Here is a 19,148-nt window from a genome sequence, read left to right on the forward strand (position 1 = left end):
CTCCCCCACCCACTGAATCCCCTCCCACAGCTCACACTCTCCCCCCACCCACTGAGTCCCCTCCCACAGCCCACAGACACTCTCCCCCCACCCACTGAATCCCCTCCCACAGCTCACAGACACTCCCCCCCACCCACTGTCCCCTCCCACAGCTCACAGACACTCTCCCCCCACCCACTGAATCCCCTCCCACAGCTCACAGACACTCTCCCCCCACCCACTGAGTCCCCTCCCACAGCTCAGACACTCTCCCCCCACCCACTGAATCCCCTCCCACAGCTCACACTCTCCCCCCACCCACTGAGTCCCCTCCCACAGCTCAGACACTCCCCCCACCCACTGAATCCCCTCCCCACAGCTCACAGACACTCTCCCCCCACCCACTGTCCCCTCCCACAGCTCACAGACACTCTCCCCCCACCCACTGAATCCCCTCCCACAGCTCACAGACACTCTCCCCCCACCCACTGAATCCCCTCCCACAGCTCACAGACACTCTCCCCCCACCCACTGAATCCCCTCCCACAGCTCACAGACACTCTCCCCCCACCCACTGAATCCCCTCCCACAGCTCACAGACACTCTCCCCCCACCCACTGAGTCCCCTCCCACAGCTCACACTCTCCCCCCACCCACTGAGTCCCCTCCCACAGCTCAGACACTCCCCCCACCCACTGTCCCCTCCCACAGCTCAGACACTCTCCCCCCACCCACTGAATCCCCTCCCACAGCTCAGACACTCTCCCACCACCCACTGAATCCCCTCCCACAGCTCACACTCTCCCCCCACCCACTGAGTCCCCTCCCACAGCTCAGACACTCCCCCCACCCACTGAATCCCCTCCCACAGCTCACAGACACTCTCCCCCCACCCACTGAATCCCCTCCCACAGCTCACAGACACTCTCCCCCCCACCCACTGAATCCCCTCCCACAGCTCACAGACACTCTCCATCATCGACCCCCCCACCCACTGAATCCCCTCCCCCAGTGTGCAGACACTCTCCCCTGTCACTGAATCCCCTCCCCCAGTGTGCGGACTACCCCCCCCCCCCCCCGCCCCAACCGGTCACCAACTTGGACCACGAGGTCGTTCTGTTCCTCTGTACTGCCTGGACTCCTGCCATTAACCCAGTGTTCAGCCTTTGTTTGGAATTTTACACTTTTCTGGGTTAAACCATCACTGACCCTGCACTTGGACTGCAGCTCCACAGCAATCTGTAGTTGCTCCGTCCCAGCACACTCCCCCATGTCCCAGTTCCAGTGTGCCCTGTACCTGCCCCGCCCAACCCGAGGAAAGTTCTGTACCGCTGAAGTTGAGGAGGTGCGTGTGGAAGAAGGACTGTTTGTGGAAGTCCTCGATGGCTGTGACAATGGGACCATCCAGGCTGCTGCGTAGCGTCTTCTTGGACCCGCTCTTGTCCGCGATGAGTGACTCCAGCATGGTCCTCACCATGTACAGCTGGGTAACGGGAGAAGAGACCGTGCAGGCGTGAAGCACTACGGCACAAAACAGGCCCTCGGCCGTCCAGTCCAAGCCAAACCATTCATTAGCAGCACCCCGATACTGGCCCTCCTTACCCCTCCAAATCCATGAACTTATCCAAATTTCTCTCAAATGTTGAAATCAAACCCGCATCCACCACTTCGGGTGGCAGCTCACGCCACACTCTCACCACCCTCTGAGTGAAGGCTTCCCCATCAGGTTCCCCTTTAACATTTCACCTTTCACCTTTAACTCATGACCTCTGGTTGTAGTCCCAGCCAGCCTGAGTGGAAACAGCCTGCTTGCATTTACCTTATCTATACCCCCTCATCATTCTGTATTGTGCTCCAGAGATTAAATTCCTAACCTATTCAATCTTCCCTGATAATTCAGGTCTTCCAGTCTCAGCAACACCTTTGTAAGTTTTCTCTGCATTCTTTCAATCTACTTTTTGTAGGATTTTCTGCTCAAAAGAACACCAACGCCTTTGAATGGAAAATCCAACAACAGGTAGTGGATTCAGCCTAGCACGTCATGGGTAAAGCCCCGCTAACCATTGAGTACATCTACGAAAAACTTCGCCTTTGAAAATCAGCATCCATCACCCAGGCCATGCTCTTTTCCCACTGCTGCCATCAGGTGGCAGGTAGAGGAGACTCACGACTCACCCCACCCCCGGTTACTGCCCCTCAGCCATCAGGCTCTTCAACAAAAGAGGATAACTACACTCATGTAAGAACTCTATTATCCTGTTATTTCATGCTTGTTATTTATTGCTAGTTATCTGCATCTGCATTTGTACAGTTTGTTGTTCATTGATCCTGTTCAGTTACTGTTCTATAGATTTGCTAAGTATGTCCGCAGAAAGAGAATCTCAGGGTTGTATGTGGTGACTCATATGTACTCTGATAATCAACTTTTCTTTGAATTTTCAATCTTATTTACATCTTTCCTGTAGGTAGATGACCAAACCTGCACACATTACTCCAAATTAGGCCTCACCAATGTCTTACACAACCCCAACATAACATCCCATCTGTTTACTCGATCATCAAAAGCTTTCTTAACAACCCTATCTACGTGTGACACCACTTTCAATGAATTACGGACCTGTATTCCCAGATCCCTTTGTTCTACCGCACTCCTCAGCGCCCCACCGTTCACTGTGTCAGACCTACCAAAGTACAACACCTTGCACATGTCCACATTAGATGCCATCTGCCTTTTGCAGCCCATTTTTCCCACTGCCACATTGGGTAAAACCCTCCACCCAGCCACAACAGCACACGGCCACAGGCAGGCAGAGATGAGGGTGCAGTACAGCCAAAGGCCATCCAGCCCTGCCATCCTCTGCTGACATTTACCATCCACTCAAGCCACCACCCCCTGGGAAGCTGTTGGTATGATCGCCCCCCTGAGTGTGTCCAAACACTCCCACCCACTCCTGGTCCCACATCCCCACCGTCCTGGGAGACAGAAGCTATGCTTAACATATGAGAGTTTGATGGCTCTGGGCCTGTACTTGCTGGAAATTTAGAAAATTGAGGAGGCAATCTCATTAAAACCTATCGAATATTGAAAGGACTAGATGTGCAGAGAAGGTTTCCTATAGTGGGGGAATCTAGGACCAGAGGGCAGAGCCTCAGAATAGAGGGGCATCCATTTAGAACAGAGATGAGGAGGAATTTCTTTAAGAAGAGGATGGTGAATGTGTGGAATTCACTGCTACAGACGGCTGTGGAGGCCAAGTCACTGGGTATATTTAAAGTGGAGGTTGATAGGTTCTTGATTAGTCAAAGTTTCAAAGATTATGGGGAGAAGGCAGGAGAATGGATTGAGAGGGATAATAAATCAGCCATGATGGAATGGAGCAGACTTGATGGGTTGAATGGCCTAATATCAGTTCCTATACCGTGTGGTCTAAGTCCCTCCTGAATTCCTTGTGGAATTTCTTGGAACAGTGTTCTCTGGGTCTGGCCATTCCCTAGAGACAAGGCATTTCTCCTCTGTGGGAAGGAGACCCCGTCTGTTCTGGTTGCTGATGTGGGCCCCCTGTAAATTTCTGCAGCCTCCCTGTTACCCGGTGAGCTATACATAATCCAGTGATCAGGACTGCACTCTCAGCTCCATCTGGTCTCCTGATCTGCTCTGCTCCCTCTCCACAGTCAGGCTGACAGCCCCTGAGTGATGCTCTCAGGGCAAAGGGCCACCCCAGTCCCGTTTACCCTGCCTTCCCCACAAGCTGTGCCGAGCACGCTGTCCAGAAACAAACCTGAGTGCTCGAGGGTCCGACAGCTCGCCGGGGCACCTTGATGTCAAAACCCCCCTTGGGGTCCTTCTCGCCCTTGAGGCAAGGGTCGTTCGGGGGCTCCCGGCCACTCTCCCAGTCGCAGATGGTCTTGCGGATTGCCTGCAGCACGCTAAGGGGGTGGGTGACATGTAGGGGTGTCAGACTCAGAGCACGTCCCATCACGTTCTGCATCCTCCCTCAATCCCACCCAGGGCCCCAATTAGCAGCTGTGCTCACAGATGGTCACTGTGAACGTGGGAGCCCCTCCCTCATTGACCAGACCCCCCCCTCTTGCCTCCCACATGGGCCTTCAGACTGAACCCCAGGAGGGGCTGGTTAAGCACACCAGATCAGCTGACTCCAACCACCTCATCCACCTCAATTCACCTCCCTCTTCACCTTCAGTGCTCCCATCTTCCCTCAACCCTCCTATGACAACCTCACAGCTACAGACCCATAGCTACATGAGGGACTAGCCCTCGACTCCCTACCTACCTCTCCTCATCTCCCTTCTTCTCCTTCTCTCCCCTATACCTCCTCCACACAACTCTCCTCCCTCCCTAACCCCACTCCTCTCCCTCTGTCTCTAAACCACTGCCCCCCCATGAACTCCCTCCCAATTCCTCCCCTTTCCTCCATCCTATCCCAATCCCTTCCCATCACTACCTCCTTCTCCTGGCCCTCAACTTCCTCATCCCCTCTCTCCTCCTCTATCCATGTCCTTTACCCCACCTTTGTCCACACTTTATCCTCCCTCTTTGGTCCCTCAGTTCACTCCATCCCACCCCTCCCTCCCCCAACCAACCCCTCACCCATCTCCCCTCACCTCAAATCCAAGTGTCCCTTACCTCCCCTGCATTTTCTCCTCCCTACCCCACCCTCCCTTCACCCTTCTCACTCCCCCTCCTGTCCTCTCCCGCACTCCCCTCCAGCACCTGATGAGGACATTCTTCTTCTTGCGTGTGGCCTGTCGCAGTGGCTCCCTCAGGGTGACCTGGGCAAAGTCCTGCAGGGCAGCGTAGATGGTGTTGCGCACAGCCTGGTTGAAGACACTCTCCATTCGGCCCATCAGCACCTGCAGACCCTTGATCATCGCAATCACCTGTGCAGGAGGGGGCAACCAGGGGCACAGTCATGGGAACGGATGGGAGTACAGACAGGGGCACCGTCATACCCACAGTCAGGGGCACCGTCAGGGGCACCGTCATACCCACAGACAGGGGCACCGTCAGGGGCACCGTCATGCCCACAGTCAGGGGCACCGTCATGCCCACAGTCAGGGGCACCGTCATACCCACAGTCAGGGGTACAGACAGGGGCACCGTCATACCCACAGTCAGGGGCACCGTCAGGGGCACCGTCATACCCACAGACAGGGGCACCGTCAGGGGCACCGTCATGCCCACAGTCAGGGGCACCGTCATGCCCACAGTCAGGGGCACCGTCATACCCACAGTCAGGGGTACAGACAGGGGCACCGTCATACCCACAGACAGGGGCACCGTCATACCCACAGTCAGGGGCACCGTCAGGGGCACCGTCATACCCACAGACAGGGGCACCGTCAGGGGCACCGTCATACCCACAGACAGGGGCACCGTCATACCCACAGTCAGGGGCACCGTCAGGGGCACCGTCATACCCACAGACAGGGGCACCGTCAGGGGCACCGTCATACCCACAGACAGGGGCACCGTCAGGGGCACCGTCATACCCACAGACAGGGGCACCGTCATACCCACAGTCAGGGGTACAGACAGGGGCACCGTCATACCTACAGACAGGGGCACCGTCATACCCACAGTCAGGGGCACCGTCATACCCACAGACAGGGGCACCGTCATACCCACAGACAGGGGCACCGTCATACCCACAGTCAGGGGTACAGACAGGGGCACCGTCATACCCACAGTCAGGGGCACCATCATACCCACAGTCAGGGGTACAGACAGGGGCACCGTCATACCCACAGTCAGGGGCACCATCATACCCACAGTCAGGGGCACCGTCATACCCACAGTCAGGGGCACCGTAATACCCACAGTCAGGGGTACAGACAGGGGCACCGTCATGCCCACAGTCAGGGGCACCGTAATACCCACAGTCAGGGGTACAGACAGGGGCACCATCATACCCACAGTCAGGGGCACCATCATGCCCACAGTCAGGGGCACTGTCATACCCACAGTCAGGGGCACCGTCATGCCCACAGTCAGGGGCACCGTCATGCCCACAGTCAGGGGCACCGTCATGCCCACAGTCAGGGGCACCGTCATACCCACAGTCAGGGGTACAGACAGGGGCACCGTCATGCCCACAGTCAGGGGCACCGTCATACCCACAGTCAGGGGCACCGTCATGCCCACAGTCAGGGGCACCGTCATACCCACAGTCAGGGGCACCGTCATGCCCAGAGTCAGGGGCACCGTCATACCCACAGTCAGGGGCACCGTCATGCCCACAGTCAGGGGCACCATCATACCCACAGTCAGGGGCACCGTCATGCCCACAGTCAGGGGCACCGTCATACCCACAGTCAGGGGCACCGTCATGCCCACAGTCAGGGGCACCGTCATACCCACAGTCAGGGGCACCGTCATACCCACAGTCAGGGGTACAGACAGGGGCACTGTCATACCCACAGTCAGGGGCACCGTCATGCCCACAGTCAGGGGCACTGTCATACCCACAGTCAGGGGCACCGTCATACCCACAGTCAGGGGCACCGTCATGCCCACAGTCAGGGGCACCGTCATGCCCACAGTCAGGGGTACAGACAGGGGCACCATCATACCCACAGTCAGGGGCACTGTCATACCCACAGTCAGGGACACCGTCATGCCCACAGTCAGGGGCACCATCATACCCACAGTCAGGGGTACCGTCATGCCCACAGTCAAGGGCACCGTCATGCCCACAGTCAGGGGCACCATCATACCCACAGTCAGGGGCACCATCATACCCACAGTCAGGGGTACAGACAGGGGCACCATCATGCCCACAGTCAGGGGTACTGTCATGCCCACAGACAGGGGTACTGTCATGCCCACAGTCAGGGGCACTGTCATACCCACAGTCAGGGGCACCGTCATGCCCACAGTCAGGGGCACCGTCATACCCACAGTCAGGGGCACCGTCATGCCCACAGTCAGGGGCACCGTCATGCCCACAGTCAGGGGTACTGTCATGCCCACAGTCAGGGGTACCGTCATACCCACAGTCAGGGGCACCGTCATGCCCAGAGTCAGGGGCACCGTCATACCCACAGTCAGGGGGCACCGTCATACCCACAGTCAGGGGTACAGACAGGGGTACCATCATGCCCACAGTCAGGGGCACCGTCATGCCCACAGTCAGGGGCACCGTCATACCCACAGTCAGGGGTACCGTCATGCCCAGTGTCAGGGGCACCGTCATGCCCACAGTCAGGGGCACTGTCATACCCACAGTCAGGGGCACCATCATACCCACAGTCAGGGGCACCATCATACCCACAGTCAGGGGCACCGTCATGCCCACAGTCAGGGGCACCGTCATACCCACAGTCAGGGGCACCGTCATGCCCACAGTCAGGGGCACCGTCATGCCCACAGTCAGGGGTACTGTCATGCCCACAGTCAGGGGTACCGTCATACCCACAGTCAGGGGCACCGTCATGCCCAGAGTCAGGGGCACCGTCATACCCACAGTCAGGGGCACCGTCATACCCACAGTCAGGGGTACAGACAGGGGTACCATCATGCCCACAGTCAGGGGCACCGTCATGCCCACAGTCAGGGGCACCGTCATACCCACAGTCAGGGGTACCGTCATGCCCAGAGTCAGGGGCACCGTCATGCCCACAGTCAGGGGCACCGTCAGGGGCACCGTCATACCCACAGACAGGGGCACCGTCAGGGGCACCGTCATGCCCACAGTCAGGGGCACCGTCATGCCCACAGTCAGGGGCACCGTCATACCCACAGTCAGGGGTACAGACAGGGGCACCGTCATACCCACAGACAGGGGCACCGTCATACCCACAGTCAGGGGCACCGTCAGGGGCACCGTCATACCCACAGACAGGGGCACCGTCAGGGGCACCGTCATACCCACAGACAGGGGCACCGTCATACCCACAGTCAGGGGCACCGTCAGGGGCACCGTCATACCCACAGACAGGGGCACCGTCAGGGGCACCGTCATACCCACAGACAGGGGCACCGTCATACCCACAGTCAGGGGTACAGACAGGGGCACCGTCATACCCACAGACAGGGGCACCGTCATACCCACAGTCAGGGGCACCGTCATACCCACAGACAGGGGCACCGTCAGGGGCACCGTCATACCCACAGACAGGGGCACCGTCATACCCACAGTCAGGGGTACAGACAGGGGCACCGTCATACCCACAGTCAGGGGCACCATCATACCCACAGTCAGGGGTACAGACAGGGGCACCGTCATACCCACAGTCAGGGGCACCATCATACCCACAGTCAGGGGCACCGTCATACCCACAGTCAGGGGCACCGTAATACCCACAGTCAGGGGTACAGACAGGGGCACCGTCATGCCCACAGTCAGGGGCACCGTAATACCCACAGTCAGGGGTACAGACAGGGGCACCATCATACCCACAGTCAGGGGCACCATCATGCCCACAGTCAGGGGCACTGTCATACCCACAGTCAGGGGCACCGTCATGCCCACAGTCAGGGGCACCGTCATGCCCACAGTCAGGGGCACCGTCATGCCCACAGTCAGGGGCACCGTCATACCCACAGTCAGGGGTACAGACAGGGGCACCGTCATGCCCACAGTCAGGGGCACCGTCATACCCACAGTCAGGGGCACCGTCATGCCCACAGTCAGGGGCACCGTCATACCCACAGTCAGGGGCACCGTCATGCCCAGAGTCAGAGGCACCGTCATACCCACAGTCAGGGGCACCGTCATGCCCACAGTCAGGGGCACCATCATACCCACAGTCAGGGGCACCGTCATGCCCACAGTCAGGGGCACCGTCATACCCACAGTCAGGGGCACCGTCATGCCCACAGTCAGGGGCACCGTCATACCCACAGTCAGGGGCACCGTCATGCCCACAGTCAGGGGCACCGTCATACCCACAGTCAGGGGCACCGTCATACCCACAGTCAGGGGTACAGACAGGGGCACTGTCATACCCACAGTCAGGGGCACCGTCATACCCACAGACAGGGGCACCGTCAGGGGCACCGTCATACCCACAGACAGGGGCACCGTCATACCCACAGTCAGGGGTACAGACAGGGGCACCGTCATACCCACAGTCAGGGGCACCATCATACCCACAGTCAGGGGTACAGACAGGGGCACCGTCATACCCACAGTCAGGGGCACCATCATACCCACAGTCAGGGGCACCGTCATACCCACAGTCAGGGGCACCGTAATACCCACAGTCAGGGGTACAGACAGGGGCACCGTCATGCCCACAGTCAGGGGCACCGTAATACCCACAGTCAGGGGTACAGACAGGGGCACCATCATACCCACAGTCAGGGGCACCATCATGCCCACAGTCAGGGGCACTGTCATACCCACAGTCAGGGGCACCGTCATGCCCACAGTCAGGGGCACCGTCATGCCCACAGTCAGGGGCACCGTCATGCCCACAGTCAGGGGCACCGTCATACCCACAGTCAGGGGGTACAGACAGGGGCACCGTCATGCCCACAGTCAGGGGCACCGTCATACCCACAGTCAGGGGCACCGTCATGCCCACAGTCAGGGGCACCGTCATACCCACAGTCAGGGGCACCGTCATGCCCAGAGTCAGGGGCACCGTCATACCCACAGTCAGGGGCACCGTCATGCCCACAGTCAGGGGCACCATCATACCCACAGTCAGGGGCACCGTCATGCCCACAGTCAGGGGCACCGTCATACCCACAGTCAGGGGCACCGTCATGCCCACAGTCAGGGGCACCGTCATACCCACAGTCAGGGGCACCGTCATGCCCACAGTCAGGGGCACCGTCATACCCACAGTCAGGGGCACCGTCATACCCACAGTCAGGGGTACAGACAGGGGCACTGTCATACCCACAGTCAGGGGCACCGTCATGCCCACAGTCAGGGGCACTGTCATACCCACAGTCAGGGGCACCGTCATACCCACAGTCAGGGGCACCGTCATGCCCACAGTCAGGGGCACCGTCATGCCCACAGTCAGGGGTACAGACAGGGGCACCATCATACCCACAGTCAGGGGCACTGTCATACCCACAGTCAGGGACACCGTCATGCCCACAGTCAGGGGCACCATCATACCCACAGTCAGGGGTACCGTCATGCCCACAGTCAAGGGCACCGTCATGCCCACAGTCAGGGGCACCATCATACCCACAGTCAGGGGCACCATCATACCCACAGTCAGGGGTACAGACAGGGGCACCATCATGCCCACAGTCAGGGGTACTGTCATGCCCACAGACAGGGGTACTGTCATGCCCACAGTCAGGGGCACCGTCATACCCACAGTCAGGGGCACCGTCATGCCCACAGTCAGGGGCACCGTCATACCCACAGTCAGGGGCACCGTCATGCCCACAGTCAGGGGCACCGTCATGCCCACAGTCAGGGGTACTGTCATGCCCACAGTCAGGGGTACCGTCATACCCACAGTCAGGGGCACCGTCATGCCCAGAGTCAGGGGCACCGTCATACCCACAGTCAGGGGCACCGTCATACCCACAGTCAGGGGTACAGACAGGGGTACCATCATGCCCACAGTCAGGGGCACCGTCATGCCCACAGTCAGGGGCACCGTCATACCCACAGTCAGGGGTACCGTCATGCCCAGTGTCAGGGGCACCGTCATGCCCACAGTCAGGGGCACTGTCATACCCACAGTCAGGGGCACCATCATACCCACAGTCAGGGGCACCATCATACCCACAGTCAGGGGCACCGTCATGCCCACAGTCAGGGGCACCGTCATACCCACAGTCAGGGGGCACCGTCATGCCCACAGTCAGGGGTACTGTCATGCCCACAGTCAGGGGTACCGTCATACCCACAGTCAGGGGCACCGTCATGCCCAGAGTCAGGGGCACCGTCATACCCACAGTCAGGGGCACCGTCATACCCACAGTCAGGGGTACAGACAGGGGTACCATCATGCCCACAGTCAGGGGCACCGTCATGCCCACAGTCAGGGGCACCGTCATACCCACAGTCAGGGGTACCGTCATGCCCAGAGTCAGGGGCACCGTCATGCCCACAGTCAGGGGCACCGTCAGGGGCACCGTCATACCCACAGACAGGGGCACCGTCAGGGGCACCGTCATGCCCACAGTCAGGGGCACCGTCATGCCCACAGTCAGGGGCACCGTCATACCCACAGTCAGGGGTACAGACAGGGGCACCGTCATACCCACAGACAGGGGCACCGTCATACCCACAGTCAGGGGCACCGTCAGGGGCACCGTCATACCCACAGACAGGGGCACCGTCAGGGGCACCGTCATACCCACAGACAGGGGCACCGTCATACCCACAGTCAGGGGCACCGTCAGGGGCACCGTCATACCCACAGACAGGGGCACCGTCAGGGGCACCGTCATACCCACAGACAGGGGCACCGTCATACCCACAGTCAGGGGTACAGACAGGGGCACCGTCATACCCACAGACAGGGGCACCGTCATACCCACAGTCAGGGGCACCGTCATACCCACAGACAGGGGCACCGTCAGGGGCACCGTCATACCCACAGACAGGGGCACCGTCATACCCACAGTCAGGGGTACAGACAGGGGCACCGTCATACCCACAGTCAGGGGCACCATCATACCCACAGTCAGGGGTACAGACAGGGGCACCGTCATACCCACAGTCAGGGGCACCATCATACCCACAGTCAGGGGCACCGTCATACCCACAGTCAGGGGCACCGTAATACCCACAGTCAGGGGTACAGACAGGGGCACCGTCATGCCCACAGTCAGGGGCACCGTAATACCCACAGTCAGGGGTACAGACAGGGGCACCATCATACCCACAGTCAGGGGCACCATCATGCCCACAGTCAGGGGCACTGTCATACCCACAGTCAGGGGCACCGTCATGCCCACAGTCAGGGGCACCGTCATGCCCACAGTCAGGGGCACCGTCATGCCCACAGTCAGGGGCACCGTCATACCCACAGTCAGGGGTACAGACAGGGGCACCGTCATGCCCACAGTCAGGGGCACCGTCATACCCACAGTCAGGGGCACCGTCATGCCCACAGTCAGGGGCACCGTCATACCCACAGTCAGGGGCACCGTCAGGCCCAGAGTCAGGGGCACCGTCATACCCACAGTCAGGGGCACCGTCATGCCCACAGTCAGGGGCACCATCATACCCACAGTCAGGGGCACCGTCATGCCCACAGTCAGGGGCACCGTCATGCCCACAGTCAGGGGCACCGTCATACCCACAGTCAGGGGCACCGTCATGCCCACAGTCAGGGGCACCGTCATACCCACAGTCAGGGGCACCGTCATACCCACAGTCAGGGGTACAGACAGGGGCACTGTCATACCCACAGTCAGGGGCACCGTCATGCCCACAGTCAGGGGCACTGTCATACCCACAGTCAGGGGCACCGTCATACCCACAGTCAGGGGCACCGTCATGCCCACAGTCAGGGGCACCGTCATGCCCACAGTCAGGGGTACAGACAGGGGCACCATCATACCCACAGTCAGGGGCACTGTCATACCCACAGTCAGGGACACCGTCATGCCCACAGTCAGGGGCACCATCATACCCACAGTCAGGGGTACCGTCATGCCCACAGTCAAGGGCACCGTCATGCCCACAGTCAGGGGCACCATCATACCCACAGTCAGGGGCACCATCATACCCACAGTCAGGGGTACAGACAGGGGCACCATCATGCCCACAGTCAGGGGTACTGTCATGCCCACAGACAGGGGTACTGTCATGCCCACAGTCAGGGGCACTGTCATACCCACAGTCAGGGGCACCGTCATGCCCACAGTCAGGGGCACCGTCATACCCACAGTCAGGGGCACCGTCATGCCCACAGTCAGGGGCACCGTCATGCCCACAGTCAGGGGTACTGTCATGCCCACAGTCAGGGGTACCGTCATACCCACAGTCAGGGGCACCGTCATGCCCAGAGTCAGGGGCACCGTCATACCCACAGTCAGGGGCACCGTCATACCCACAGTCAGGGGTACAGACAGGGGTACCATCATGCCCACAGTCAGGGGCACCGTCATGCCCACAGTCAGGGGCACCGTCATACCCACAGTCAGGGGTACCGTCATGCCCAGTGTCAGGGGCACCGTCATGCCCACAGTCAGGGGCACTGTCATACCCACAGTCAGGGGCACCATCATACCCACAGTCAGGGGCACCATCATACCCACAGTCAGGGGCACCGTCATGCCCACAGTCAGGGGCACCGTCATACCCACAGTCAGGGGCACCGTCATGCCCACAGTCAGGGGCACCGTCATGCCCACAGTCAGGGGTACTGTCATGCCCACAGTCAGGGGTACCGTCATACCCACAGTCAGGGGCACCGTCATGCCCAGAGTCAGGGGCACCGTCATACCCACAGTCAGGGGCACCGTCATACCCACAGTCAGGGGTACAGACAGGGGTACCATCATGCCCACAGTCAGGGGCACCGTCATGCCCACAGTCAGGGGCACCGTCATACCCACAGTCAGGGGTACCGTCATGCCCAGAGTCAGGGGCACCGTCATGCCCACAGTCAGGGGCACTGTCATACCCACAGTCAGGGGCACCGTCATGCCCACAGTCAGGGGTACAGACAGGGGCACCGTCATACCCACAGTCAGGGGCACCGTCATACCCACAGTCAGGGGTACAGACAGGGGCACCGTCATGCCCACAGTCAGGGGTACTGTGATACCCACAGTCAGGGGCACCGTCTTGCCCACAGTCAGGGGCACTGTCATACCCACAGTCAGGGGCACCGTCATACCCACAGTCAGGGGTACCGTCATGCCCACAGTCAGGGGCACCGTCATGCCCAGAGTCAGGGGCACCGTCATACCCAGTCAGGGGTACCGTCATGCCCACAGTCAGGGGTACCATCATGCCCACAGTCAGGGGCACCGTCATGCCCAGAGTCAGGGGCACCGTCATACCCAGTCAGGGGTACCGTCATACCCACAGTCAGGGGTACTGTCATACCCACAGTCAGGTGGTACCGTCATGCCCACAGTCAGGGGCACCGTCATGCCCACAGTCAGGGGCACCGTCATACCCACAGTCAGTGTTACTGTCATGCCCACAGTCAGGGGCACTGTCATACCCACAGTCAGGGGCACTGTCATACCCACAGTCAGGGGTACAGACAGGGGCACCGTCATACCCACAGTCAGGGGTACTGTCATGCCCACAGTCAGGGGCACTGTCATACCCACAGTCAGGGGCACTGTCATGCCCACAGTCAGGGGTACTGTCATACCCACAGTCAGGGGTACCGTCATGCCCACAGTCAGGGGCACTGTCATACCCACAGTCAGGGGTACAGACAGGGGCACCGTCATGCCCACAGTCAGGAGCACCGTCATGCCCACAGACGGGGCATTGTCATGCCCACAGTCAGGGGTACAGACAGGGGCACCGTCATACCCACAGTCAGGGGTACCGTCATGCCCACAGTCAGGGGCACTGTCATACCCACAGTCAGGGGTACAGACAGGGGCACCGTCATGCCCACAGTCAGGGGCACCATCATACCCACAGTCAGGGGTACAGACAGGGGCACCGTCATACCCACAGTCAGGGGCACTGTCATACCCACAGTCAGGGGCACTGTCATACCACAGTCAGGGGTACAGACAGGGGCACCGTCATGCCCACAGTTAGGGGTACTGTCATACCCACAGTCAGGGGTACGGACAGGGGCACTGTCATGCCCACAGTCAGGGGCACTGTCATACCCACAGTCAGGGGTACAGACAGGGGCACCGTCATGCCCACAGTCAGGGGCACCATCATACCCACAGTCAGGGGTACAGACAGGGGCACCGTCATACCCACAGTCAGGGGCACTGTCATACCCACAGTCAGGGGCACTGTCATACCACAGTCAGGGGTACAGACAGGGGCACCGTCATGCCCACAGTCAGGGGTACTGTCATACCCACAGTCAGGGGTACGGACAGGGGCACTGTCATGCCCACAGTCAGGGGCACTGTCATACCCACAGTCAGGGGTACAGACAGGGGCACCGTCATACCCACAGTCAGGGGCACTGTCATGCCCACAGTCAGGGGTACTGTCATAGCCACAGTCAGGGGTACGGACAGGGGCACTGTCATGCCCACAGTCAGGGGCACCGTCATGCCCACAAATGGGGCATTGTCATGCCCACAGTCAGGAGCACAGTGATGGTCAGGATGGGGAGAGAGATAGTATTGGGAAAGATTCTGAGGACCAGCAGGTGGAGTTTCCTCAGGAATGGTGTGGGTTCTTGGGAATAGGGTGTTTCAGGAACTGAGTGGGATTCTCGGGAGGTGGCGGGATTCTCAGGAACAGTGAGGGTCTTGGGAGCAGGGAGAGTTTTCTCAGGAATGGGTGGAGGGTTTCTCAGGAACAGGTGGGTTATCGGAAACAGGGGCGATGCTTGAGAATGGGGGTGGATCCTTGGGAATGGGATAGGGAGTCTCCGGTGCAATGGGTTCTCAGGAACAGTGAGGTTTACTCGGGAATGGGATAGGGGCCCGGGAACAGGGAGCATTTCTTGAGAATGGGGTGCTCAGGAATGGAGAAGGGTCTCTGAACACAAAAGGGTCTCCAAAAGGAGGGGCCAGTGAAAGGGGAAGGGTTTCTCTAGAGCAGGGAGAGGTTCTCAGGAATGGAGAGGTATTCTCGGGAACTGGGAGGGGTCTCGGAAATGTGGTTTCTTGGGAATGAGGTGAAATTCCCTGGAACTGGGGAGGTGGTTCTAGAGAATAGGAAGAGTTTTCTGAAGGACAGAGGGGTTTCTCAGGAATGGGGGTTCTTGGGAAAGGGGGTAGGGGTTCTTGGGAACAGGGGAGGTTTTTTTCGGGAATGGGGAAGGCTCTGAATGGGAACGGGTCTTGTGAAAGGGGTGGGGTTTCTCAGGAACGGGGGGAGTCTTGGAAACGTGGATGATGTCTCAGAAATGAGGGTGCCTTGGGAATGGGGCCCTCAGAAATGGGATGTCTCTGGAAAGAAGGTTTCAGGAATGGGACGTTTCGGGAGTCGAGAATGAGGCTCTCAAAATGGGGATGTCTCTGCAACAGAGGGTCTCAAGAACAAGGCTTGTCTCAAAAACAGGGGTGTGGGGTCAGGAATGGGAGCAGTTTTTGGACATGGAGGTCCTTGGGAATGGGGTTGCTCTAAGAAATGGGGGGCTCGGAAATGGGGGGGTTGGGAACAGTAAATCTTGGAATGGAGGGGTTATCGGGAACAGGAGATCGAGTGAACAGTGTGCGCTCTCAGGACAAGGTGGGGGGGTGTTCTCAGGAACGGGCTCTTGGGAACAGGGGTCTCGGAAATGGGGGGTTTGGAACGGGGGTCTCGGAAATGGGGGGTTGGGAACGGGGGGTCTCGGAAATGGGGGGTTGGGAACGGGGATCTCGGAAATGGGGGGTTGGGAACGGGGGTCTCGGAAATGGGGGGTTGGGAACGGGGATCTCGGAAATGGGGGGTTGGGAACGGGGATCTCGGAAATGGGGGGTTGGGAACGGGGGTCTCGGAAATGGGGGGTTTGGAACGGGGGTCTCGGAAATGGGGGGTTGGGAACAGGGGTCTCGGAAATGGGAGGTTGGGAACGGGGGACTCGGAAATGGGAGGTTGGGAACGGGGATCTCGGAAATGGGGGATTGGGAACGGGGGGTCTCGGAAATGGGGGGTTGGGAACGGGGATCTCGGAAATGGGGGGTTGGGAACGGGGATCTCGGAAATGGGGGGTTGGGAACGGGGATCTCGGAAATGGGGGGTTGGGAACGGGGGTTCTCGGAAATGGGGGGTTGGGAACGGGGATCTCGGAAATGAGGGGTTGGGAACGGGGATCTCGGAAATGGGGGGTTGGGAACGGGGATCTCGGAAATGGGGGGGTTGGGAACGGGGGTCTCGGAAATGGGGGGTTGGGAACGGGGGGTCTCGGAAATGGGAGGTTGGGAACAGGGATCTCGGAAATGGGGGGTTGGGAACGGGGGGTCTTGGAAATGGGGGGTTGGGAACGGGGATCTCGGAAATGGGGGGTTGGGAACGGGGGTCTCGGAAATGGGAGGTTGGGAACGGGGATCTCGGAAATGGGGGGTTGGGAACGGATATCTCGGAAATGGGGGGTTGGGAACGGGGGTCTCGGAATTGGGGGGTTGGGAACGGGGATCTCGGAAATGGAGGGTTGGGAACGGGGGTCTCGGAAATGGGGGGTTGGGAACGGGGGTCTCGGAAATGGAGGGTTGGGAACGGGGGTCTCGGAAATGGGGGGGGTTGGGAACGGGGGGTCTTGGAAATGGGGGGTTGGAAATGGGAGTCTTGGAAATGGGGGGTTGGGAACGGGGGTCTCGGAAATGGAGGGTTGGGAACGGGGGTCTCGGAAATGGGGGGTTGGGAACGGGGATCTCGGAAATGGGGGGTTGGGAACGGGGGTCTCGGAAATGGGGGGTTGGGAACGGGGATCTCGGAAATGGGGGGTTGGGAACGGGGGTCTCGGAAATGGGGGGTTGGGAACGGGGGTCTCGGAAATGAGTTGGGAATGGGGGGTCTCGGAAATGGGAGGTTCGGAACTGGGGTCTCGGAAATGAGTTGGGAATGGGGGTCTCGGAAATGGGAGGTTGGGAACAGGGGTCTCGGAAATGGGGGGTTGGGAACGGGGGCTCGGAAATGGGGGGTTGGGAACGGGAGTCTCAGAAATGGGGGGTTGGGAACGGGGGTCTTGGAAATGGGGGGTTGGGAACGGGGGTCTCAGAAATGGGGGGTTGGGAACGGGGGTCTCGGAAATGGGGGGTTGGGAACGGGGGTCTCGGAAATGGGGGGTTGGGAACGGGGGTCTCGGAAATGGGGGGTTGGGAACGGGGATCTCAGAAATGGGGGGTTGGGAACGGGGGTCTCGGAAATGGGGGGTTGGGAACGGGGGTCTTGGAAATGGGGGGTTGGGAACGGGAGTCTCAGAAATGGGGGGTTGGGAACGGGGGTCTCAGAAATGGGGGGTTGGGAACGGGGGTCTCGGAAATGGGGGGTTGGGAACAGGGGGGTTGGGAACGGGGGTCTCAGAAATGGGGGTTTGGGAACGGGGGTCTCGGAAATGGGGGGTTGGGAACGGGGGTCTTGGAAATAGGGGGTTGGGAACGGGAGTCTCAGAAATGGGGGGTTGGGAACGGATATCTCGGAAATGGGGGGTTGGGAACGGGGATCTCGGAAATGGAGGGTTGGGAACGGGGGTCTCGGAAATGGGGGGTTGGGAACGGGGGTCTCGGAAATGGAGGGTTGGGAACGGGGGCTCGGAAATGGGGGGTTGGGAACGGGGGTCTCGGAATTGGGGGGTTGGGAACGGGGATCTCGGAAATGGAGGGTTGGGAACGGGGGTCTCGGAAATGGGGGGTTGGGAACGGTGGTCTCGGAAATGGAGGGTTGGGAACGGGGGTCTCGGAAATGGGGGGGTTGGGAACGGGGGTCTTGGAAATGGGGGGTTGGAAATGGGAGTCTTGGAAATGGGGGGTTGGGAACGGGGGTCTCGGAAATGGAGGGTTGGGAACGGGGGCTCGGAAATGGGGGGTTGGGAACGGGGGCTCGGAAATGGGGGGTTGGGAACGGGGATCTCGGAAATGGGGGGTTGGGAACGGGGATCTCGGAAATGGGGGGTTGGGAACGGGGGTCTCGGAAATGGGGGGTTGGGAACGGGGGTCTCGGAAATGAGTTGGGAATGGGGGTCTCGGAAATGGGAGGTTCGGAACTGGGGTCTCGGAAATGAGTTGGGAATGGGGGTCTCGGAAATGGGAGGTTGGGAACAGGGGTCTCGGAAATGGGGGGTTGGGAACGGGGGCTCGGAAATGGGGGGTTGGGAACGGGAGAAATGGGGGGTTGGGAACGGGGGTCTTGGAAATGGGGGGTTGGGAACGGGGGTCTCAGAAATGGGGGGTTGGGAACGGGGGTCTCGGAAATGGGGGTTTGGGAACGGGGGTCTCGGAAATGGGGGGTTGGGAACGGGGGTCTCGGAAATGGGGGGTTGGGAACGGGGATCTCGGAAATGGGGGGTTGGGAACGGGGGTCTCAGAAATGGGGGGTTGGGAACGGGGGTCTCGGAAATGGGGGGTTGGGAACGGGGGTCTTGGAAATGGGGGGTTGGGAACGGGAGTCTCAGAAATGGGGGGT

At 59.9% G+C, this 19,148-nt stretch overlaps 1 protein-coding gene across 4 annotated transcripts in view; it reads right to left on the reverse strand.

Annotated features, from left to right (window-relative positions):
• The window catches only part of LOC140739100 (cytoplasmic FMR1-interacting protein 2), a 156,129-nt gene that overhangs the window by 73,319 nt on the left and 63,662 nt on the right, over window positions 1-19,148 (reverse strand). For all 4 annotated transcript variants that reach the window (XM_073067057.1, XM_073067053.1, XM_073067054.1 and 1 more), the window contains exons 14-16: window positions 4,712-4,878; window positions 3,759-3,906; window positions 1,309-1,462 (exon numbers count right to left, since the gene is read on the reverse strand). In XM_073067057.1, the coding sequence (XP_072923158.1) occupies window positions 1,309-1,462; window positions 3,759-3,906; window positions 4,712-4,878 (469 nt within the window). The remainder of the gene's footprint in view (window positions 1-1,308; window positions 1,463-3,758; window positions 3,907-4,711; window positions 4,879-19,148) is intronic.

The sequence above is a fragment of the Hemitrygon akajei genome, chromosome 15, assembly GCF_048418815.1.
Source record: "Hemitrygon akajei chromosome 15, sHemAka1.3, whole genome shotgun sequence".
Taxonomy (NCBI): Eukaryota; Metazoa; Chordata; class Chondrichthyes; order Myliobatiformes; family Dasyatidae; genus Hemitrygon; species Hemitrygon akajei.